The 24,441-nt window shown below is 46.7% G+C and overlaps 1 protein-coding gene across 2 annotated transcripts in view; it reads right to left on the bottom strand.

Annotated features, from left to right (window-relative positions):
• Nucleotides 1-24,441, bottom strand: part of IRF2 (interferon regulatory factor 2) — a 99,239-nt gene that overhangs the window by 34,079 nt on the left and 40,719 nt on the right. For both annotated transcript variants that reach the window (XM_035292549.3, XM_035292550.2), the window contains exon 2: nucleotides 7,921-8,013. In XM_035292549.3, coding sequence (XP_035148440.1) covers nucleotides 7,921-8,007 — 87 coding nt within the window. In that variant the 5' untranslated portion in view covers nucleotides 8,008-8,013. The remainder of the gene's footprint in view (nucleotides 1-7,920; nucleotides 8,014-24,441) is intronic.

Raw genomic sequence — 24,441 nt, 5'->3', positions numbered from 1 at the left:
GAAACAAAGCCATACTCTTAGTGAAGCTACCAGTGAGGAACCTGCCCCAAGCAGCTCGTGTGGTAGGACCGGCAGGTACCAAGGTCGCAGTGGCCCTGCGCGTTTGACTACCCATGTCCACGCGGACCTGTTTTGTTTTCCTCCCACAGCCTACTGAGTGAGGTGTATGTTACAATTTCCATTTTATACCTGAGGAAACCAAGAAACAGACTTTTAACTATTTAGCCAAGGAACCTACAGGGTAGTGAGTGTCTTAAGTTCAAAAACCAGGTCATGTGACTCCATAAACCATTACTTAATCACCCACCCACTGTCTCCCAGCTTTTAGATTTGGAAGATTCCCTGTCCTGTGACAGACCAGTTGAGACCTGGATTCTGTGGAGATTAAAGCCCAGGAGATTGTATTCTTCTAAAGCTCTCAAGGCAGTTCTGGTAATTGCTAGGTATGCGGGTCCCTGCACTACACTCTGAGGAAGGAATGAAATGTCAGGAGGGAGTTTCCACCACTTCAGTCTCACACAACGAAACGCAGAAAGCGTCCCAGCCGTCCCAAAAGAGACTCAGTGCCTCTCCACAGAACCAATCACAAAGCCAGGACTAAGAACATTTCAGAACATTGGAGAGTTTCCCAAAACCTGTTAAAAGGAAATTTCTACCATATTCTTAAAAAGTCAGTTATGAAAGGAGAACTGAAAGCGAGAGACTTTTTCATCAACTCGTCAGTGTTCATTCTGTATCATCCACAGAGGTAGCAGGGCTTCCGATCAGCCCATTTCAAAAGGACAGTGATCAGAAAGGGGCTGAGTGACATTTTATGCTTTCATGTAGATGAAAATCAGAGAGCAAAATCACTAAATGTCGTTTCTTGATGTTCATGAAAATGAATATAGGTGAAAATTGATTTCAATGAAAGAACTTTTCCTGAAGTGCATGCCCAGAATCTAAAGCTTTATGCCTAAACGCAGAGATTCTTAAGAATTTCCTGTTGTATTTTTTTTCTAGGTCAAAGGAGTTCTAGGGTGACACAATCTGAAGTCTATCTTGCAAGATGCAAAACTGATACAGATAAAGTAGATCTTTTTAAGCAGCTGCATGCATGCGTGCACACATACACATGCACATGCACGCATGCATGCACATGCATACACGCGCACGCACACACACACACACACACACACACACCTAGTCCCAGAGTAACCACGCGAAAGTCATCCAACTACAAAAGCACTGACTGAACCTGGCAACAGCCACTATGCGTCCTCTTGAACTGTGCAACAGGTCTGAGTGGGCTGGCATAGCTCGGATGTGTGTCCCCCGGAAATCTCCTGTTAAAATGCGATTGCTAGTGCTGGAGGTGGGGCCTGGTGGGCGGTGCCTGGTCATGGGGCAGGATACCTCATGAAAGACTTGGTGTCATTCTCGTGGTAATATGTAAGTTCTCCCTCTATTAGTTCCTGTGAGAGCTGTTTATTCAAAAGAGCTTCACACCTGCACCCTTCTCTATTCCTCCCTTTCTTGCCAGGCAATGCCCTTTGCCTGCCATCCTGAGGCCTCACCAGAAGCAGATGCCAATGTCATGCTTCTTGTACAGCCTAGAACCCTGAGCCAAAGAAACCTCTTTTCTTTATAAATTACCCAGCCCCAGGTAGTCCTTCATAGCAACACGAAACATACTACTCCATAGACCTGTCTCCAAAAAAAGATAAACAAATAACAAACGTTGGTGAGGGTGTGGAGAAACTGGAATCCTCAATCATTGCTGTGGGAACGTAAAACAGTGCAGCCACTCTGGAGAAAGTGAAACAGAATTACCTTATGACCCAGTAATTTTACACCTGGATGTAAAAATTCTACACAAACATTCAAACCAAAACTTAAACACAAATGTTCATAGCAGCACTATTCACAAAAGCCAAAAGATAGAAACAACCCAAGTGTCCATCAGCTGATGAATGGTCAAACGAAATGTGGTATATCCATACAACGGAATATTATTCAGCCATGAAAAGGAACAGAGTTCTGACACTTGCTACCGTGTGGATGAACCTTGAAAACATTACGCTGGGCGAGAGAGGCCAGACACAAAAGGCCAAATACTGAAGGATTCTATTTACATAAAATACCCAAAAATGGCAAATCCATAGAGACAGAGAGCAGATTAGTGTTGCCACAAGCTAGGGGAGAGGGAAATGGGAAGTGACTGCTTACTGGGTTCAGCATTTCCTTTTGGAGGGTTAAAAAGTTCTGGAACTAGACAGTGGTGATGCCCGCATGACATTGTGATGGTCACTTTAAAATGGTAAAGATTTTTTAAACTACATGTAACTTTTAATTCGTTTTTCATATTGCAGGGGAAAAAAAAGACTAAGAAACTTATCAGAAATATCTTTAAAATCACATCACAGATTCTCTTTTTGAAGCAGACCATATTAAAAAGAAAAAGAAAGTGAGATTCATTTTGAAACTGAAAGAGATTCTGACCAGTAAACACTCTGGCCACAAGTCGTGTGTTCCATGGGACTTGACGGTGTTGCTCTGTCTGTGTGGACCCTGTGATATCAGTATGTGTCAGGTGTCTCATCCCTGAGTGACCCGTCCTGCACATGTGGTGTCCCACACACTGTGCATGGATGGTTGCCCTGTCTATGTGCAGAACTCTGCCCTTCTGAAGGAAGGCAGGAGAGATGAGTGCTGCTCGACTTCAGAAAAGCATCTGAGATTATCTTGAGCAATGCAGAATAAGGGTCCCTTGGCCCCACATGGAAACTGGTTCTGCTATCTTCTCTCCCTCTTCTTCCCCGCAACGTTTTTAAGATGTTCCAATGAGTGCACGATTTTTGTTTGGACTCCTTACCCTGGTCAGAGATGGCCTGATGTCTACACAAACACAAATGTACTTTCAAAGTGGAAGAAAGGAAAGGGCTGATGATTCCCCTGCCTTAGTGCATGGATCCAGGACGATCTCCAACAGGAAATAAGAACATCAACAACCCGCCACTGCGGGGGTCAGGCAGAGCTACCAGAGACCCTGGGACCCTGAATGTGGCTGCCTCCTTCCCTCTTCAAGAAAAGGCCCAGGGAACCACAAGCAGGCACGTGGACAAACCCAAAACTAACCTGGCCTCAACAAGCCAATGGCGAGAAGGGAACACACAGAGGGCACTACCCACAGTCTGCAGACTTAGACTCACAAAACCAGACACAACCTGTGGACTTCTTTGAATTCTGATTTGAACAAATCAGCCACAAAGAGGTATTTTGGGAATACTGAAGGCTTTCTGAATATGAATGGAGCAGTGATGGGATTAATGGAATGGATTGTCCAATTAATAATGATATTGTGGATATATAAGACAACGTCCTTATGTCTTACAGTGTACACTGTCAGGAAGTTGCTTTAAAATACCACAAAGATACACACACACACGCACGCACACACACACACAAAGATATGGCAAATACTCATATATTCATACACCTAGATGCAGGCACATGGAAATTCACTATCCTATTTTTTTCTAGTCATTGGGCTACTCAAACACACTATGCACATTCACAAATACTCATAATCAAGGGAGAATGGCCCCAGCCAAGGCCTCATTCATGAGCTGGTTATAGCGCACTTTTCCAACCTTCCTTGCTGTTCCTTCAGAGGAATCCAAGGAACCCCATTCCATTCCCACCCTTTTTCAAACTTATTAGAAGTAGGAGCTGTGGTTTGAATATTTGCCTCCTACAAAATTTATATTGAAATTTAATCCTCAATGTGCAGTATTGAGAGGTGGGTCCTTTAAGCGGTGTTGGAGTCAGGAGGGCCTTGCCCTCACGAATGGATTAATCCAGTCAGGGATTAAGGGATTAATAGGTTGTCATGGGGGTGGGATTGTGGCTTTTTAAGGGGAAGAGAGACGTTTGCCAGCAAGTGAGCATGCTCGTCCCCCACATGCCCCACACTCCCTCAGGACTCTGCAGTCGCTCCCTAGCAGCAAGAAGGCCCTCGCCAGATGCAGCCCCTCAACCTTGGACTTCTCAGCCTCTGTAACTATAAGAAATACATTCCTTTCCTTTATAAATTATCCAGAGTCAGGTATTCCGTTATAAGCAGCAGAGGACACACTAAGACAGCAGGGGATGGAAACAAATTCAAGGCATTAACTAACCAACTCTTTCTCTCTCACTAAGAATGTGGCAGGTTGAATGGACTTTCTGAGAGCCATGTGACAACTGCCAACCCGGTGCTCATAAATGTGATTATCCTGACAGAACAAACACACAGCCACCAATGCTGCCCCCCTGCAAGCCCACAGCCTTCATTCACGTATCCCCAGAACAACTTTTACAGAGTGCCTCCCACTTACCAGGCACTAGGCCTGGCCCTGCACAGGCAGTAATGAGGGAGACAGCCAAGGCACCAGCGCATGGGGCTCCCAGCCTGGAGCACGTCACAATAAACATGAATACATCCTGAACGCTGACTGATGCAGAAGTGAGTTCCATAGCCCTGTGAACAGTTTCTTCTAAGAGTTACGGCAGCCTTCAGTGGCAAAAGGGATCTTGGAATGACCTCAAACCTCTCAAAACACAAACAGGGATTCCCAGGCAGAATGCTTGTGAGTGGGAGGGAGGGAGCAGTAGGCGCTCGGTTAGGTATCTATATGGACAGATGAATGCCAGCAAGCCTACGTCAGCAGAAACCTATAATAAGATGCCCTGCGGGACTGCAGGTATGGAGAGGAGAGATCCTGACGCCAGCTGAGGCTGCAGTGACAGTGATGGCAGTGCCCACGTGCACAAGCAGTGCCACGTGCCCACTCTGGCTAGGCCTCAGTAGGATGCAGCTTGACAGGGCCTCGAGGTCACAGTGCAGGCCTTGGCCTCTGTGCCAGGGCGGGGCTGAGAGGCGGCATTGGCTGGCAGCCAGGAATGTGCTCTTCTTCGTCAGCCTGGCTCGTGTCCAGCTCTGGCAGAGGAACCCAGTGACATGACACAGAGGTCTCCTTTCCCTCCATGCCTCGGGATGAAAACTCGCGAGCCAAGAGCCAGATGAGTGATGCTCAGCAGGTAAGGGCTGCCTGGAAGGGGCCAAGTGTTCATCTGCATAAAGAAAAATCCATTTGCCTTCTGGTCCTATCTCAGAAAAACATGGACACAACAGATGGAAGAAAACGCATCTCAGCAGAGAGTCCCAGTAAGGAAGTGAGCCTCAGAGGGCACGTCGGTCTCCCAAGACTGTCGTGAAAAATGGTACAAACTGGGTGGCTCACAGCAACGGAAACACATTCCATCCCAGTCCTGGAGGCCGGAAGTCACAAATCAAGGTGTCCGCAGGGCTCACTCATTTCGAAGGCTCTGGGAAGGATCCTTCCTCGTCTGTTCGGAGTCCCTGGCTGTGGCTGCCTCTCTCCCGTCTCTGCCTCGGTCCACGCATGCCCCTGTCCTCGGTGTGTGTGTCCTCTTCTGTCTCTCATAAAGGCACTCCTCACTGGAGTCAGGGCCCACCCTGAATGATCCCATCTCAAGGGCCTTCACTACATCTGCAAAACCCTTTATCCAAATGAGGTGACATCCATAGGTTCTGAGGGTTAGGATGTGGATCTAGCTTCTGGGGGCAGCCACAGCTCCATGTACCACAGAGCCGAGAAGGGACTCACAATTAGTCTAAACCAATCACGGCGGACAGCGTATCGGGCGCCTGCTCAACAGGGAGGTGCGAGACACTGCCTGTTCTCCACTGCATCAAGCCCACCCTAACCCGTGGTGTTTTTAAAAAAGGAAAAACGAAAACAGACAGCTTACTTCTCTTCAGAACGCAGGAGCATTTGCTTTCATCTCCCTCCCACATCAAACAGTAATGCTACCTGGTTCCTCAAAACAGAATCCTACTTAACTTCTCTGTGCCTCAGTTTCCTTGTCTGTAAAATGGAAAATATTAACAATACCTACCCCATGGTGGTGGAACGTGAGTTAATGCACCTACCTTGCTTAGAAGAGAACCTGCACACAGTAAGTGCCGAGTACACGTCAGCTTTCATTCAGTATCATTGGCTGCCCTGGCTCTCCAGCTGCCCTGCACTCTGGTCCCCGCTTCCTTAAACCTCCGTGGCACCCTTGCTAACTGAGCTGACCAAGGAGCAACTCCACTTGTGGTCTGTTTCTTTGGAAGAAGCTGGTTACATATGTAAATCTAAAACACTAGAGACAGAAAACCCTAGAGAAATACATTGTTTGCGGTAAGACCTTGAGATGCGCAGCAGGTCATGGGAAATAAGCAGATGGCTTCTTCACTTGTGTTTGCTCAGTGCTCTACCTTGTTTCGGAAAGGCTCAGACAGACATATTCAACACAGTAACATTACATTCACAGTCAGGCCAGGCGCTGTAGCGCATGCCTTTAATCCCAGCACTTTGGGAGGCCAAGCCAGGGCAGATCACTTGAGTCTTGAAGTTCCAGACCAGTCTGGGGAACACAGTGAACCGCGTCTCTACAAAAAATATAAAAATTATCCAGGATCGTGCCTGTGGTCCCAGCTACTTGGGAGGCAAAGGTGGGAGGAATGCTTGAGCCTGGAGCCAGAGGTTACGGTAAGCTGAGATCACGCCACTGCACTCCAGCCTGGGTGACAGGAGACCTTGTCTCAAATAAACAAACGAACAAAAAAATCAAAATAAGTGGATAAAAGGAAAAGAATTTAAAAAAAAAAAAAGATTTGAAAGCTATCTGAAAAGACCCGGTAAGGCCGGGAGTGATATTAGTCTACAAAGGCCACTGCAATAGCCTGTTCATTGTTGGAAGCAGCTGCAACCTGCAATCTGGCTCTAAGCTCTCGCACCTGATACGAAGCTAGAGCCTGGCCAGCTAAATTATTCACTGCGTCCTTAAGATTAAAAAAGAAAAGAGGAGGGAGTGGGGAAGAGGAAAAAGGCATTTACCTAGAAGTGTTCCTGGTAGAAGAGAAACTTCTCTCCTGGGCCTCCTTAAAGAAGGCATGATAATATTCAGTTGCTTTTCTAGATTATAAAGTTCTAGAAGGTTTTCATTTTTACCTACATTTCTCTTTCTGATTCACCCCTAATAGCTAGGATCAATTAAATTAAGAGTTTTCCGGTTAACAATGTAAGGGAGTGTTTATGCATGGAGGGGTAGGTTGTAAATGATTATCTGCTTTCTTAGGACAGGTGGGCACACAGAGAGGCCTTCATTACAGAGGTCAAAAGGCGGCTTTTGTAAAAGACAAAAACAAGCTTTCTTTAAATAGAGAACATTGAAACGAAAATGCTCCACTCCCTATATAAAACTCTGGAGTTTCCATGTCCTCTAGTCCTAAAGGGAATCTGGAGAAGGAAGGGGGTAAGAACCCTTAAAGGAGCTTTCCACAGGCAGTCAGCCAAAATACCGAAGCTGAGCAGTCGCCGGAGGCTCCAGGCTGCGGCTACCGTCGCAGAGGATGCAGATGCTTTTGAGACCGGGTTCAGTGGCTCACACCTGTAATCCTCACACTTTGGGAGGCAGAGGTGGGAGGATCACTTCACCCCAGGAGTTCAAGACCAGCCTGGGCAACACGGTGAGACCCCGGCTCTATTTTAAAAACAGAAAAATTAGCAGGCATGGTGGCATGTGTACCTGTAGTTCCAGCTACTCTGGAGTCTGGGGTGGGAGGACCACTTGAACCCAAGAGGTGGAGGCTGCAGAGAGTCACGATTGCACCCTTGCACTCAAGCTTGGGCAATACAGTGAGACCCCGCCTCTAAAAGAAAACAATTCTTTCAGATGATAACTTGATGTTTTATGATCATTTGGGCTTGGCTGATTTTTATCGTGAATGAGCCTAAAACATGGAACACAATTTTACTTTTGGCAGTCCGCGTGGGCATGTTTCCACCAGGACCCCTCTCACGCATACACCCACCCTGGTGCACTCACCTTGTTAAGCCACTTGAGCCCTGGGATCGTGTTGGAGTTTATCTGCTCCTCCAGCCACGGGCGCATGCGCATCCTTTCCACCGGCATGGTGCCCTTGCGGGAGAGAAACACAGCGTCAGGCCTCGGTGCCACTCACTGTGGTGTCTGCCTGCAGAGCTCTACACCCCGCCTGACCCTTTCCTTCTCTCCGGTCCTGGGGTTGGGGACTCGGAGGTGGGGGATGGTGTACTCAGGGGCTGTGCCCTAGAGCCACCCGTGCTCGCACTGGCCAGGGGGCCACCTGGGGACACAGGACGGTCCAGGCCTGTTCTCCGCTGGGAGGGTCCTATGAGCACTGGAGGCCAGGACCCGCACTCCTCCCCTAGACTTTGCCTAGAGCGAGGCTTTGTCCCCACTACCCTGGCCTGTTTTGAGGCATCGGTTGCTCAGAGGCCCAGTGTTTACAATGCCTTTGGGGATTCTTCTTCCAATAGCCACGGAGTGGGCAGAGCAAAGCAGGTGTGGCAAAGTGTTATGACGGCCACGCCATTCATCCTGAGAATCTCGGTTCTACCAACGCTTCCAACTCCCATGTTCACACTGAAGCTAAAGGAATTCGTTCATTTGGCATTCCCAGAGTTTTCCACCAGCTGCCCGTCCCTCCCGACTTTCCTTCCAGAGCTCCCCCACGCCTGCACGGGTCTCTTTGCTTTTGCTTTTACCCAAGTACAATCTCTCACCCAAATACCCTTCTTCAATGCCAGCCTCCCCTCTGACCTGACATCATCCTCTTTTCCTTTAACTTACTTAAAGCAAAGTCCTTTTCATGGTGGGACCACCCTTCCTCCTCCAGGCCACACAATGCTCCCAGTGGCTTTCAGATTCCTAAGATGGACTTCCTCTTGTCAGTCAGAACAGACCCAGAGGGGAGTCACTAACAAAGCACCTTCCACACCGTCCCCCACTCATCTTCACCCGATCTGTGCCTGCATTTACATCTAATCTGGGATCCAAAAGCAAAGATGGTGTGGATACAGGCCTCCATTTTTTTTTAATTATTTTTTGAGACGGAGTTTCGCTCTCGTTGCCCAGGCTGGAGCACAGTGGTGTGATCTTGGCTCACTGCAATCTCCGCCTCTCAGGTTCAAGCCTCAGCCTGCGGAGTGGCTGGGATTACAGATGCCCCACCACGCCCTGCTAATTTTTTGTATTTTTAGTAGAGATGGGGTTTCACCATACTGGCCAGGCTGGTCTCGAACTCCTGACCTCAGATGATCCACCTGCTTCAGCCTCCCAAAGTGCTGGGATTATAGGCGTGAGCCACCATGCCCGGCCCGCCTCCATTCTATAGGACTTCACAGACAGCATGACACTGTGATCCTCTTTCAATCCTGATTTGTCCCTTCCTTCTTTAGTTCATTTCCTCCAAAACTGAGCTCTGAAAATTCTCTTCATTGGAATTTGGGCTGATGTCTCAATAACTCTCCTCCAGCTTGCCATGGACTTCCTCTCTCCTCTATTCCCTGCGCCCAGAACATGCCAGAGTACACGCATCCTTCCATGGCCCGCTGGGCCTCACCCTGCGCCGGCAGGAGCCCCCAGCCTTTTCCCCGTGGGCCTCCCGCAGTCTGGCCCACTGACTGCTGCAGACACCTTCAGCTCCGTGCTCATCCCATGCTCTCTGCTCTTCATTCCCTGGCGTTGCCGCACCTATCCGCCCCCTAAGACCCCGCCTCCTCCTCCTCCACAAGGGCTTCCCAGACCATTCCCTCCTAAAGCAGTCCCTCCACCTCCAGCTCCTACGACACTCACTCATCTACACTGCTCCTCTGAAAAATCAAACATTGCTTTAGGGCAGTTGGGTCTCTCATCTTATCCCGTTTTACCTGCACACTTCTCAGCAGTGTACACTCCACTCTCTGTCCACACTTCTCAGCAGTGTACACTCCACTCTCTGTCCACACTTCTCAGCAGTGTACACTCCACTCTCTGTCCACACTTCTCAGCAGTGTACACTCCACTCTCTGTCCACACTTCTCAGCAGTGTACACTCCACTCTCTGTCCACACTTCTCAGCAGTGTACACTCCACTCTCTGTCCACACTTCTCAGCAGTGTACACTCCACTCTCTGTCCACACTTCTCAGCAGTGTACACTCCACTCTCTGTCCACACTTCTCAGCAGTGTACACTCCACTCTCTCTCCACACTTCTCAGCAGTGTACACTCCACTCTCTATTCCTAACCAACTTTAAGCTCTACTGGAGGAAGAGCATCTCCTTTTCTTTTGGAGGCAGGATCTCACTCTGTCACCCAGACGGGAGTGCAGTGGCGTGATCATGGCTCACTGCAGCCTCAACCCCCGGGCTCACACGATTTTCCCACCTCAGCCTCCCGAGTAGCTGGGACTACAGGTGTGAGCCATCACGCCCAGCTAACGTTTTAAAATTTTTGCAGACATGGGGTCTCCCTGTGTTTCCCAGGCTGGTCTCAAACTCCTGGGCTCAAGCAATCCTCCCACCTCAGCCTCCCAAAGTGCTGAGATTACAGACGTGAGCTCCCATGCTCTGCCCTCTTTCTAGGTCTTCTGCTAGTCCTACAAAGTCCAAATGTTGCCTTCCACATAGGAAACACTTGCTACAAGGCCCAGGCCAGCTCCGAAGATCGCCTAGGTGGGGTGCCATCAGAGGCTGGCCTCATCCACTCATACGGAGGCTCCAGCCACCATTCTTTGAGACAGAAACAGGAACCTTTGCGGTATTTCACAAGGATGTGGAATGGCCACAAGGAGTTGCAGAGACTGCTGCTCTTGGTCTCATCCATTCATTCATTCCATTCATTCATTTGTCGATCCACCCATTCAAAGATCGTGTATTGAGAATGATGCTCGAGGAACACGGAAAGATGACATTCCCTGCCGGAACTCCCAACCTCACAGGACATTGGAAAAAAGGAATTACCACACCCCATGAAAAGTCCTGGGTACAAGATGATAAAGAGTTTCAGGATTGGGCACAGTGGAGGGAGTCAAAGCGGGTGCATCACAAGGTCAGGAGTTCAAGACCAGCCTGGACAAGATGGTGAAACTCCGTATCTCCTAAAAATACAAAAAATTAGCCAGGCATGGTGTTGGGTGCCTGTAATCCCAGTTACTTGGGAGGCTGAGGCAGAGAGTTGCTTGAAACCAGGAGGCGGAGGCTGCAGTGAGCCGAGATCATGCCACTGCACTCCAGCCTGGGCAACAGAGCGAGACTCCGTCTCAATAACAAAAAAAAGAGTTTCAGAAGAGTCTGGGGAGCACCAGGGAAAGCTGCACACAGAGGAGCGCACTGGTGACCCCACAAAGGCTCGCCCTGAAAGAGCTCTGCCCGCCAGGGTGGTAACCATCGCCCAGCCTGATCTTCCCTCTGAAAAAGATCTCGAGACACAGAGTGGAGACCACTAAATCTGGAGCAGTCAAGAAAGCAGAGGGAAAGCTAGGGGAGTAGTTACAGAGTAGGGGTAGGCACAGTGGTCATGAGCAGAGAGCAACAGATGCCAGTTCTCCCAACCGCCGGACGCTCAGAACTGCTGTGCGTGGTCCCTAGCGCTGCAGCTGAGCCTGAATTGAGCAATATGGAAACGCGAGAGGCATGTGTAAGTGCCCTATCCAGCTAATACTCAGAATAATATCGTATCTCCTCCATTCTTTCTCACAAATAACCCAGTTGGGAAAAAAAAATGGTTGCACCTAAAACAGTTCAAAAAGCCATATGGCATGGTTCCTATCAGGTGCCCCTCCACCAGCCCACAGTGGTCCCTGTTCTTATGTTATGTGGCGGCTTTTCAAGTTCACACAGGTGGGAATCACTCTGAAAGAGGATGATCAATTTCAAACTGAAACAGTAGCTGGAAAAGTCCATTGTCAGGTAAAGCAAAGCACCAAGACAAGAAACCCAACTTTCTGCCTTTAAAAGTAAAGCCTGTGGGAAGACACGTTCCACCCTCACCATTCACAGATTCTGTATCTGTGAATTTGCCTCCTCGCCAAAATATAACCTTAACCCCCAAGTCAATACACAGATGCGTTTGCGGTCACTCGCGGACGTGTGCTGAATTCAAGTCATCTGATGCACGTGTTCCCAGCTGGGGCTGAACAAGGCCACACTCTGCCTGCCCGCTCTTGCTCTCCTATGGCAAACAAGTGTCCTTTTCACAGTCTACAGAGTGCGACATTTTTCCTCACATCGTTGTGCTTTTTGTTGGTGACTCTGCTGTTTCAAATGGCCCCCAGGCATTGTGCCAAAGTGCCTTCCCGGGTTCCTAAGAACCAGAAGGCGGTGATGTGCCTTATAGGGAAAGCACGTATATCAGATAAGCTTTGCTCAGGCATGCATCATAGCACTGTGAGTTCAATGCTAATCAATCAACAAGAAAGATTACGGAGGGTGTCTTTAAACAGAAACACTTAAGACAAGGATATGCAATGATCAGTTGACAAAAGGTTGTGACCAGAAGCTCGCAGGACCCCAATGTCCTTATAAGGAGCGAAGTGTGGGCAGAGACACACACAGAATGCCACCACGTGTGGGCAGGGACACACACAGAATGCCGCCACGTGTGGGCAGGGATACACACAATGCCGCCACGTGTGGGCAGGGACCCACACAGAATGCCGCCACGTGTGGGCAGGGACACACACAGAATGCCGCCACGTGAAGACACAGACACACCGGGAGGATGGGCACGTGAAGCAAGAGACTGCAGTGAGGCTGCTGCAGCCGATCATGCCTGGAGCCACCAGAAGCTGGGAGAGGCAAAGACGGATTATTCTCCCCGAGAGCCTTGAGGCAGAGCAGAGCGCGCTAATGCCTTGATTTGACATTTCTGGCCTCCAGAATTGTGATGGGATAAATTTCTGTTGTGTTAAAGCCACTTGTTATGGCAGCTCTGAGCACCTAGCAGAGCAGGGAGAGCTGCGAAGTCCCCAAGGCAAGGTGGCCCCTGTGGAAGGCAGTCAGTGACAGGGAAGGCCCAGAGACCTGGCTGACCCAGAAGACCATGCCTAGGATTTTGGTCATGACCATGATCCAAGACTGAAGAGGAGACCGAAGGATTTTAGCAAGAGAACGATATGGTCAGTTTGGCCAATAGTAAAGGAAAGAGCTGACTGTGAAATCCGGACCAGCCCTCCACCAGTCTGAATGCACACAGGAATCCCAAGTCCGTGGGTTCTAGGCGACCCCCGTGGTCTGCATCTCTGACAAGCCCCTCGGTCCTTGGGTCACACTATGAGAAGCAAAGCTCTAGAGTCCCCTTGTTTCCCACGCTCAGTCTCCCGGCTCTCCCATGCTCCTGCGTCTGCTCATTTTGGCCATTCGATAGACTCCTCTGTTGGTCCGCGTTGCCCGGCTTGCCGGCTGGTCCACTCCTCGCTTAGCACCGTGCCCATCCATCCGGCAAGGGGGCAGCTTTGCCAAATCTCAAACTTATTAGAAAAGTTCACAATCCTAAATCAGGACTGTTATTAACTGTAAGTAAACTTTTAGAAAAAGTAAAAACTCGAACAAGTATTTTATCAGAGAAAAAAAAAAACGTAAAAAGGGCGACACTTATTTCAGGTTTTGTTGGTTTGGGTTTTGTTTGTAGCTGGACATCTCCAGTGAGACCCAACGAAAAGCTCATGCCATCACACGAAGGCCCCTCTCCATAACTTGATTTTCCTCCCGACCGATGTCCCACAGCCTGGGCAGGCAGTGGATTAGCAGTGTGCTTGCCACGCGACACAGTACAAAAGGTTTGCCATTTGACGTAGATTGCTCATGACTACCCGAGGGTGAGAATACCTTTTTCCTTCTGTCAAAAACAGCAAAGGCAGAATCTACCTCAAGCCTAGCACCAGAAATGGATCATTTAGTCGGCCAGTAAAAATAGATTCATTATGTTTCCAGAGATTAAAAGACAGATGACAGGCACAGAAGGTCAGAGGACTGAAGACTGAAAAGAAAGATGCTTACTGGGTACGTGTCATCTAGCTTCCGTTACTGAAAGTCAAGGTGACACACTGGGCTTTCTGTAAGGCAAGCCTCCCATGGGCACTAACAGCCAGGCCAGGTGAACTTGAACAGAGTCAGAGAAGGCAGGTAACTGAGTGCATGACAGAGACTGACTGTGTCTGTCTGAGAGAACCAAAATGCACAGAAATCAGGACAGCTGGGACGCAGCCCTGACTCAGCCATTGCTGCTGTGTGTCCTTGGGCTAATCACTCCATCTTTCTGAAACATCTAGAAAAATGGGACGTTTTAGGTCAGGCACGGTGGCTCACGCCTGTAATCCCAGTACTTTAGGAGGCCGTGGCAGGCGGATCACAATGTCAAGAGATCGAGACCATCCTGGCCAACATGATGAAACCCTGTCTCTACTAAAGATAACGAAAATTAGCTGGGCATGGTGGCACGTGCCTGTAGTCCCAGCTACTCGGGAGACTGAGACAGGAGAATCGCTTGATCCCGGGAGGCAGAAGCTTCAGTGAGCTGAAATCGTGCTGCTGCACTCCAGCCTGGCAACAGAGCAAGACTCCATCTCATAAAAAAAAAAAAAAAGAAAGAAAGAAAGAAAAATGGGACGTTTTAAACTGATGATTTCTGCAGTTATCTATGATAGGATGAATTGTAATCTTTTCTGTAAGCTTCTTTTCTTGTACACCAGCTTGTTTATGGTTCTACAGACCTAATATACGAGCAACCTGTACTCAAAGTAAGTAAAAGTGTTGAGCCATCTACCCTGCAGCCTGACAAAAGCCACGGTGTAAAATCCCCCGTCATTACACCTTTGAGATTTGAGGTTGGGACTGGCTTCAAAAATGTGGCATCTGGCTATAAGCCAATTCAGCTTCCGGTGGTTACCGAAATCTCACTGGTGCCAAGCCCGCCATGTAAAGGCGTGCAAGCTATTCACTGTGATTCACAAGACATGAATGATTCCCCATGAAGTTGACGTACTATGGCCATGTTTGCTGCTGTGGACAGAGAGGTTGAATTTTCACCGAAATAACTGCATTTTGGTTCTTGCAATAGTAACAGCAATGGTTACCATTTACAGAACACTGACTATATGCCAGGCATTAAAACTAGGGTTTTCTTGCTAGGTGTGCTGGTACACACCTGTAGTTTCAGCTACTTGGGAGGCTGAGGTGGGAGAATCAATTGAGCCCAGGAGTTCGAGGCTGCAGCGAGCTACAATTGTACCACTGCACTCCAGCTTGGGTGGCAGAAAGAGATTCCTCTCTAAAAATAAAAAACCTAGGGTTTTCTACAAGTTTTGTCTTTAACTCTTATAACCCTAGCATGTAGGGATTTATTATCCTTTATTACCTGCTACTAAGTGCAGACCCAAAACTCTCATTTGAATTCAGGCCCATCTAACATGAGAAGCCAGGCTTATGAGTTATGATGACCCCTGAATTGCTCTGCTTACTGAGACTTCCCAAACTTCTCTCTGTCCTGCGTTCCACTGACAGTCATCTCCCTAAAATGCCACTTCAGCCATGTGAATTCTCTGCTCCAGAGACTTCTAAATGTGCCTGCTGGATTTAAGGTAATAAATTCCTTAGTTGAGACAGGGGTGGTCGTTCTGGTAATGGTGTAATAGGTAATTCAGACCTGACTCCATGCTGAATAACTGAGAAACTTGGACAATATATTTTTAAAATCCATTTAAATGCATCAGACAGCTAACAAAATAGTTAAAAATTAGGAAGGCAAGATCTGGGAGAAAAAGAAACCCAGGAAGGTGAACCTGACATTTAGGATTGCTGTAATCTTAGTTCAGGGGGACCTGCTCATTTCTGAAGAGGAGACTGTGGGACTCTGAAACTGAGCAGAGCTTTTGACACATTCAGGTGACTGAGGAGACAAAAACTGAAGACTAGGGCCCAGCTAGGAGAAGGGGTTCCTGGAAACAACCCCGCAAGCTTTGTAAGTAATACGACTAGTATCAAAAGACTGAGGCCCAGCTTCCAATCATCTCAACCCCTGATCAAACGAAAATGACCTGGAACTACCAAAAGTAAATATAAGTCATGTCTTGAGGAGCATAACACTACCCTAGGGTTTATATTATGTCTGGAGCTCTTCATGCAGCATTGCCAGCATTCAACTAACATAGCTGGGAATATGAAGATCAAATCCAACAAAACAGAAAACCAAGGGAAACAGCAGACGGTAGAGACAGACGCACAGGGTCTCATAAAGAGATAATGGACACACAGACACCAAATGTGTTCATATGCAGTCTTTAAATATCTATGCTGATATGTTAAACAGAGACGATATGGAAAATATCGACAGAAAACTGAACACTATAAAAAAAGAAATTCTAGGGCCGGGCGCGGTGGCTCAGGCCTGTAATCCCAGCACTTTGGGAGGCCGAGGCGGGTGGATCATGAGGTCAAGAGATTGAGACCATCCTGGTCAATTTGGTGAAACCCCGTCTCTACTAAAAATACAAAACATTAGCTGGGAACGGTGGCGCGTGCCTGTAATCCCAGCTACTCAGGAGGCTGAGGCAGGAGAATTGCCTGAACCCAGGAGGCGGAGGTTGCGGTGAGCCGAGATCGCGTCATTGCACTCCAGCCTGGGTAATGAGAGTAAAACTCCGTCTCAAAAAAAAAAAAAAAGAAATTCTAGAAGTAAAGGTTAAATCATTACAATTAAGAGGAACTCAGTGGATGATTTTAAGAACAGATTAGACACTGCTGGAAAAAACAGCCAGTGAACCAAAAGGCAGATCAGAAGAAATACACAGAATGAAGCACGGAGAGACAAACGTGGAAAAATGGAGAAAAGAATATAAAATCCGTGGGGGAAACACTGCAAAGGTCTAAAACGTGAACTATTCAGTGTCCCATAAAGACAGGAGGAAAGATGAGGCAGAAGCAGTATTTGAAGAGATCACGACCAATTCCGTTCCAAATTCAAATATAAGAATTGCTACAAACCCCAAATGGACAAATGCAAATAAAACCATATGTAGGCACATTGTAGTACACTTCCTGAAAGCCAAAAACATAAAGAAAACTCATAAAAACAGCCAGGAAAAGAAACACACTCATCACCTTGTAAACACACACACACGCGCGCGCGCGCACACACACACACACACACACACACACCCCACGAATCCGTAAACAGCTTACAGTAACTACTCAACAGAAGCAGTGGAAGGCAGAGGACACCGGAAAGATGCCTTTGAAGCACTGAAAGGACACAGCTGCCATTTAAACATGTTATACCCAGAGAATACTTCCAGAAGGAAGATGAAGTAAAGGCACTTTCACTCAGATTAAAACCAGAGACTTCTCCACCCGTGCAGCCACAGTTCATGAGTTCACGGTGGCAGAGCCGTGGGAGACAGTTCAACACGGGGCAGGAGTGAGGGCAAAGGGATGGGAACGGCGTCGCTAACAGGGCCTCGATCCGAGCCTGGCGGAGGCTGACCCCTGCACGGCTCTACTCCTTTCCTTCTGCAGCCACATCATTTCTGAAAGTGGCTCTTGTCATCTAATGGCCCTCCTACACAGCCATGTGCCCTCCCCTCTTTTTTTTTTTTTTAAACGGAGTCTCGCTCTGTCGCCAGGCTGAAGAGCAGTGGCACGATCTTGGCTCACCGCAACCTCTGCCTCCTGGGTTCAGATGATTCTCCTGCCTCAGCCTCCTGAGTAGCTGGCACTACAGGCGTGCACCACCACGCCCAGCTAATTTTTGTATTTTTAGTAGACACAGGTTTTCACCATGTTGGCCAGGATGGTCTCAACCTCATAAACTCGTGATCCGCCCACCTGGGCCTCCCAAAGCGCTGGGATTACAGGCATGAGCCGCCGTGCCAGGCCATGCCCTCCCCTCTTATCAAGCTACAGATATTTTACCCTTTCAACAAAAGCAAGCTCCAATGTGTTTTCACGTATTATACCTTCTCTCTCAGTGCTCACCACCAGCACTGGCACTCTTGCCCTGTGGCACATGTTTTCTTGGTACCCAGTCATGCAGGTGGATCAGCAAATATTCATATTATTACAAGGAACTGTGCTGAGTGCTGTGGGGATTCAAAGATGGGTAAGGCATGATCACTACCCTCAAGGAACGAATAAGTTAACTGAGGATGTGAGAGATCAATCACATAAAGCCAACTAATAATCCTATAATTACAGTAATAAAAGCTTATGCAATAAAGATCATAAGGTACTGTCTTATGAATTGCCAACTAAGTTAGCTAGCTCACAAGAAATACTTAAATCATTATTAAATGGGCACGTAAGGGAAAGCTTTATGGTAAAGGAAGATTTTAATGGGTAGGGAGGTGCTGCTAGGCAGGGAGAAGGTGGCAGGCAAGCCAGGCGAGGTGAAAGGTTGGTATTGGCAGCCAAAGCAGGACTGCAGATGTGTTTGCTGATATGGGCAGAGCAAACATCTGCGGCACCAACACGGGTGTCTTCCTACGAGTCACGGGTGTGTGAGAAGCAAGCACTGAGAATTTCCCATCCTTCATCTTTAACTCTCCTGATAGCTCTAACCAGTGAAATACTAGTATCCCCATTTTATTGTTTTATTTTATTTTTGAGACAGGGTCTCACTCTGTCACCCAGACTAGAGTGCAGTGGTACAATCCTAGCTCACTGCAGTCTTGACTTCCTGGGATCATGAGATCCTCTCACCTCAGTCTCTCAAATACCCAGGATGTATCCACTAGGCCCGGCTAATTTTTAAAATATTTTTGTAGAAACAGGGGTCTCCCCACCTATGTTGCCCATGTTGGTCTCAAACTCCTGGCCTCAAGCGATCCTCCTACTTCGACCTCCCAAACTGCTAAGGTTAGAGGCACAAGCCACCATGCCCAGCCTATTATCCTCATTTTAGAGATGAGGAAAAGCATAGCCAAAAAAGGCAGCCCCCGCAAAAAAATTAAAAGAAGAAAGAAAAGAAAACATCCAAGTCACCATCCCCCTAGATGAGGCACCAGGATTTGAACCTTGGGGGATCTCGGCTGCCCAGCTAGAATTGGAGCTTGTTTATGCAGGCTGCTAATGACTTCTGAGTGCATGACTCGGGAGAAGCCATGCTTCGGTTTCATGAGCCATGCAGCACCTACACACAGAGCCAAATGGAGGAAATGAGGTGAGCTAGAAAAACCAAAACAAACTTGCAGTGATGCATGCACAGGACTGGAACAGCAGTGTGCAGCAGTAACTTTTCCTGGGCACACAATAGTCTTTTCCCCGTGGCCAGTTCCTCTTGCAAGTTCCTCATATCGACTTCTGTGTGCTTTTTCAGCAAAACTAAGAATTTCCGTGAAAGTTATATGACTTGAGAGAAAGCTGGAGTTCAAAATTGAATCATCATGATCATCTCCATCATTACCACCATTCCAGCCCTTCCTAGAAGCCCGACCCTCAGCCAAATACCTTGCATGCTTATTTCATTTAATCTTCCTACAAGCCACACGAGGCAGAGTAGCTAATCTCCATTCTACAGAGGAGGAAATGAAGCTCCTTACAAAGCTCCACTTACAGCCATTAAGTGGTAAAGCAAACATTCAGATCGAGATCTGACTCCAAAGAATATTCCAGAAACCTCTAGACCAGTGTTTTGCAAGTCTCTGTTAACAACCCATTGGAGGGTCATGGAATCAGTTTACAGCATTGAGATTAGCACTTTTAATTTAATTTTAATTTACAATATGATAGGATGGAAAACGAGAGAGCACCCAAAAAAGTGAAGTAAGCATTGTTTCATGAAACGTCTGCTCCCATTTAATGTCACCTCGCATTACAGTAGACTGGAACTGGGGTCGAAGGGTATAAAAAGCATCGCACTAGGCTGGACTGCCTCCCGAGGGTGTGTGTGCAGGTGTGTGTGAGCACTTGGCTGGCGGAGAGAGGGAGGGGGCACTGTGGGAAGCAGAATGCAGGAAAGGAAGATATGTGAAAACAAGGAGAAGCAGACCCTAGGAGCTGTCCTGACTGCTAAGAGGTAGAAATAAAATGTGCAAGAGGAGCTTCATGGCATGTGCTTGGCAGGAAAATAGCATGTTCAGAGCAAAGATAACAGGACCTTGTATATTACAGAGGTGCCCTGGGACCTTCCCATGTGGCCATGCTTAATCCTGCTCTGCCTGCACCATCCAAATCACTCTCTAGACTCTGGCAGGGCCGTGAAGGCCAAAGTCAGCCATTGCCAGTCCTGAAATCAGAAAGACATTTAACGTTTGGATGGAGGGCCAGACACAGAAAAAGGCATGCCTCTCAGTGGACACACTATCTGCACCAATGCACAACTGATTCTTGTAAGTTTCGCTGAACTATGGAAAAGTTACTAAGCAATGGAAGTCAACTATAGCACCTCCGCTGTATCACTGATATCATCCTCCTTTATCACCTCCGCTGTATCACTGATATCATCCTCCTTTATCACCTCCGCTGTATCACTGATACAATCCTCGTTTATCACCTCCCTGTATCACTGATATCATCCTCGTTTATCATCTCCCTGTATCACTGATAGAATCCTCGTTTATCACCTCCACTGTATCACCGATAGAATCCTCCTTTATCACCTCCACTGTATCACCGATAGAATCCTCGTTTATCACCTCCCTGTATCACTGATAGAATCCTCGTTTATCACCTCCACTGTATCACTGATAGAATCCTCGTTTATCACCTCCACTGTATCACTGATAGAATCCTCATTTATCACCTCCCTGTATCACTGATACAATCCTCGTTTATCACCTCCCTGTATCACTGATACAATCCTCGTTTATCACCTCCCTGTATCACTGATACAATCCTCGTTTATCACCTCCCTGTATCACTGATAGAATCCTCGTTTATCACCTCCCTGTATCACTGATACAATCCTCGTTTATCACCTCCCTGTATCACTGATATCATCCTCGTTTATCATCTCCCTGTATCACTGATAGAATCCTCGTTTATCACCTCCACTGTATCACCGATAGAATCCTCCTTTATCACCTCCACTGTATCACCGATAGAATCCTCGTTTATCACCTCCCTGTATCACTGATAGAATCCTCGTTTATCACCTCCACTGTATCACTGATAGAATCCTCATTTATCACCTCCCTGTATCACTGATACAATCCTCGTTTATCACCTCCCTGTATCACTGATACAATCCTCGTTTATCACCTCCCTGTATCACTGATACAATCCTCGTTTATCACCTCCCTGTATCACTGATACAATCCTCGTTTATCACCTCCCTGTATCACTGATACAATCCTCGTTTATCACCTCCCTGTATCACTGATAGAATCCTCGTTTATCACCTCCACTGTATCACTGATAGAATCCTCATTTATCACCTCCCTGTATCACTGATACAATCCTCGTTTATCACCTCCCTGTATCACTGATACAATCGTTTATCACCTCCCTGTATCACTGATACAATCCTCGTTTATCACCTCCACTGTATCACTGATAGAATCCTCCTTTATCACCTCCCTGTATCACTGATAGAATCCTCGTTTATCACCTCCACTGTATCACCGATAGAATCCTCCTTTATCACCTCCACTGTATCACTGATAGAATCCTCGTTTATCACCTCCCCGTATCACTGATAGAATCCTCGTTTATCACCTCCCTGTATCACTGATACAATCCTTGTTTATCACCTCCCTGTATCACCGATAGAATCCTCCTTTATCACCTCCACTGTATCACTGATAACAATCCTCCTTTATCACCTCCCTGTATCACTGATAGAATCCTCATTTATCACCTCCCTGTATCACTGATACAATCCTCGTTTATCACCTCCCTGTATCACTGATACAATCCTCGTTTATCACCTCCACTGTATCACTGATAGAATCCTCGTTTATCACCTCCCTGTATCATTGATAGAATCCTCGTTTATCACCTCCCTGTATCACTGATACAATCCTTGTTTATCACCTCCCTGTATCACTGATACAATCCTCGTTTATCACCTCCACTGTATCACCGATAGAATCCTCCTTTATCACCTCCACTGTATCACTGATACAATCCTCGTTTATCACCTCCCTGTATCACTGATAGAATCCTCGTTTATCACCTCCCTGTATCACTGATACAATCCTCGTTTATCACCTCCACTGTATCACCGGTAGAATCCTCCTTTATCACCTCCACTGTATCACTGATAGAACTCGTTTATCACCTCCCTGTATCACTGATACAATCCTCGTTTATCACTTCCCTGTATCACTGATAGAATCCTCGTTTATCACCTCCCTGTATCACTGATAGAATCCTCCTTTATCACCTCCCTGTATCACTGATAGAATCCTCCTTTATCACCTCCCTGTATCACTGATAGAATCCTCGTTTATCACCTCCCTGTATCACTGATACAATCCTCGTTTATCACCTCCCTGTATCACTGATACAATCCTCGTTTATCACCTCCCTGTATCACTGATACAATCCTCGTTTATCACCTCCCTGTATCACTGATACAATCCTCGTTTATCACCTCCACTGATACAATCCTCGTTTCATGCAATTATTGTTTTATTTTCTTGAACTTAAAGATACACATCATAGATTCCTTTAAGAATGGGAGTCTCCAGCCAGTTTTCCCCATTCGGTTTTAAGCAATTCAACCACAAATTCTCCGACTACGTAGATTTTCAGGATGAATGACGGGGCAGGACTCCTACTCCGAATACATCATAACCCTGTTCATACCACTATCCCACAACTGCCTTGCGACGCTGTCCCCTTAAAACTTTAAAAAAGCGGGGGCGGGGGGGAGACTTAAAAAAATCCCTGGCCCCGCTCTAATGAAATAAGAACCAAGAATTTTTTTTTATTATCCTAGAGTCATTCTGATAAGCAATTAAGCATGAAAATCACTGTTATTTAGCATCCACCAACCCAGAGGAATCCAGGTGTTTTAATAAACATCTCCAGTTGAATCCTGGGAAAACGGGAGGCCAGTTGTGAATAGGTTTCATCATTAATGGACTATAAACCTATAAGAAATTAAAAGTCTATAATGCTTTTAAATACCACAAAACTAGTTTCCCAGGCTGAAAGTCATCAAGATTATAGTTTTACATATTTGCCACATGCTATGCACAACTTTCCTATTAGGAGTGTTTCCTGTATCCTTTTGAAGTTATTCCTGTAGCTATAACTACTTTATAAAATTTACCTTGTCTCTGACCACAGACTCCTCTGGAAGCTGAAACAGTGTGATTTTTTTTTTTTTTTTTTTTGAGACGGAGTTTCGCTCTTGTTACCCAGGCTGGAGTGCAATGGCGTGATCTCGGCTCACCGCAACCTCCGCCTCCTGGGTTCAGGCAATTCTCCTGCCTCAGCCTCCTGAGTAGCTGGGATTACAGGCGCACGCACCACCATACCCAGCTAATTTTTTTATTTTTCTTTTTTTTTTTTTTTGGGGGGGGGGAGGAAGGCAGGAAGGAAGGGAAGAAGGACGGTAGGGAGGAAGGAAGGGATGAAGGAAGGAAGGAAGGGAGGAAGCGGGGAGGGAGGGAGGGAGGGAGGGAGGGAGGGAGGGAGGGAGGGAGGGAGGGAGGGAAGGGAAGAAAGGAAATCAAGCAATGAAAGAGACATTGCCGACCTGGATCTAGAGGTTTACAAGTTGATTTCTTTTTTTTTGAGAGAAGGAAAGAAAAAAAAAAAATAAGTAAAGGAGAGGAAGAAAGAGGAAGAGAAAGAGGGAGAGTAAATGGAAATATTGCTTTATTTTGAAAAAAATTGGGTATTAATAATGGCCAATCAATGTTTCATTTAAACTAATGGGTAGGTGTGATGTGGTATTGACAAGAATGTATATTTTGTGTATTTGAAGTGGAGAGCTCTATAAATATTTATTAAGTTTACTTGTTCTGGATCTGAGTTCGAGTCCTTGATATCCTTATTAATTTTCTGTCTCATTGAATCTAAGTCTCCTATCTGGGTGTTAGGATCGTTAGCTCTTGTTGTTGCATTGATCCTTTTACCACTATATCTTTGTTGCTTTAAAATCTATTTTATCCGATACAAGAATTGCAACTCCTGCTTTTTATTTATTTATTATTTATTTTTGCTCTCCATTTGGTTGGTAAATCTTTCTCCATCCCTTTGTTTTGAGTCTTTGTGTATCCTTGCATGTGAAACAGGTCTGGATGTAACATGCCGTTGGGTTTTGGCTGTGTCTTTTGATTGGGAATTTAGTCAATTTAAATTTAGGGTTACTGCCATTTGATGTTGACTGGCTGTTTTATCCATGTGTTGGTGTAAATTCTTCTTTATGTTGGTGCTCTTTACTTTTTGGTGTATTTTTAGAAAGGCTAATACTGGTTGTTTCTTTCTGTGTGTAATGCTTCTTTCAGAAGCTCTTGTAAAGCAGGCCTGGTGGTAATAAAATCTCTGAGTTCTTGCTTGTTCATAAAAGATTTTATTTTTCCTTCAGTTGTGAAGCTTAGTTTGGCTGGATATGAAATTCTGGGCTGAAGGTTCTGTTCTTTGAGGATGTTGAATAT

The sequence above is a fragment of the Callithrix jacchus genome, chromosome 3 (assembly GCF_049354715.1).
Source record: "Callithrix jacchus isolate 240 chromosome 3, calJac240_pri, whole genome shotgun sequence".
Lineage (NCBI taxonomy): Eukaryota > Metazoa > Chordata > Mammalia > Primates > Cebidae > Callithrix > Callithrix jacchus.
The sequence above is the reverse complement of the archived record's forward strand: the minus strand, read 5'-3'. Positions and strand labels throughout refer to the sequence as shown.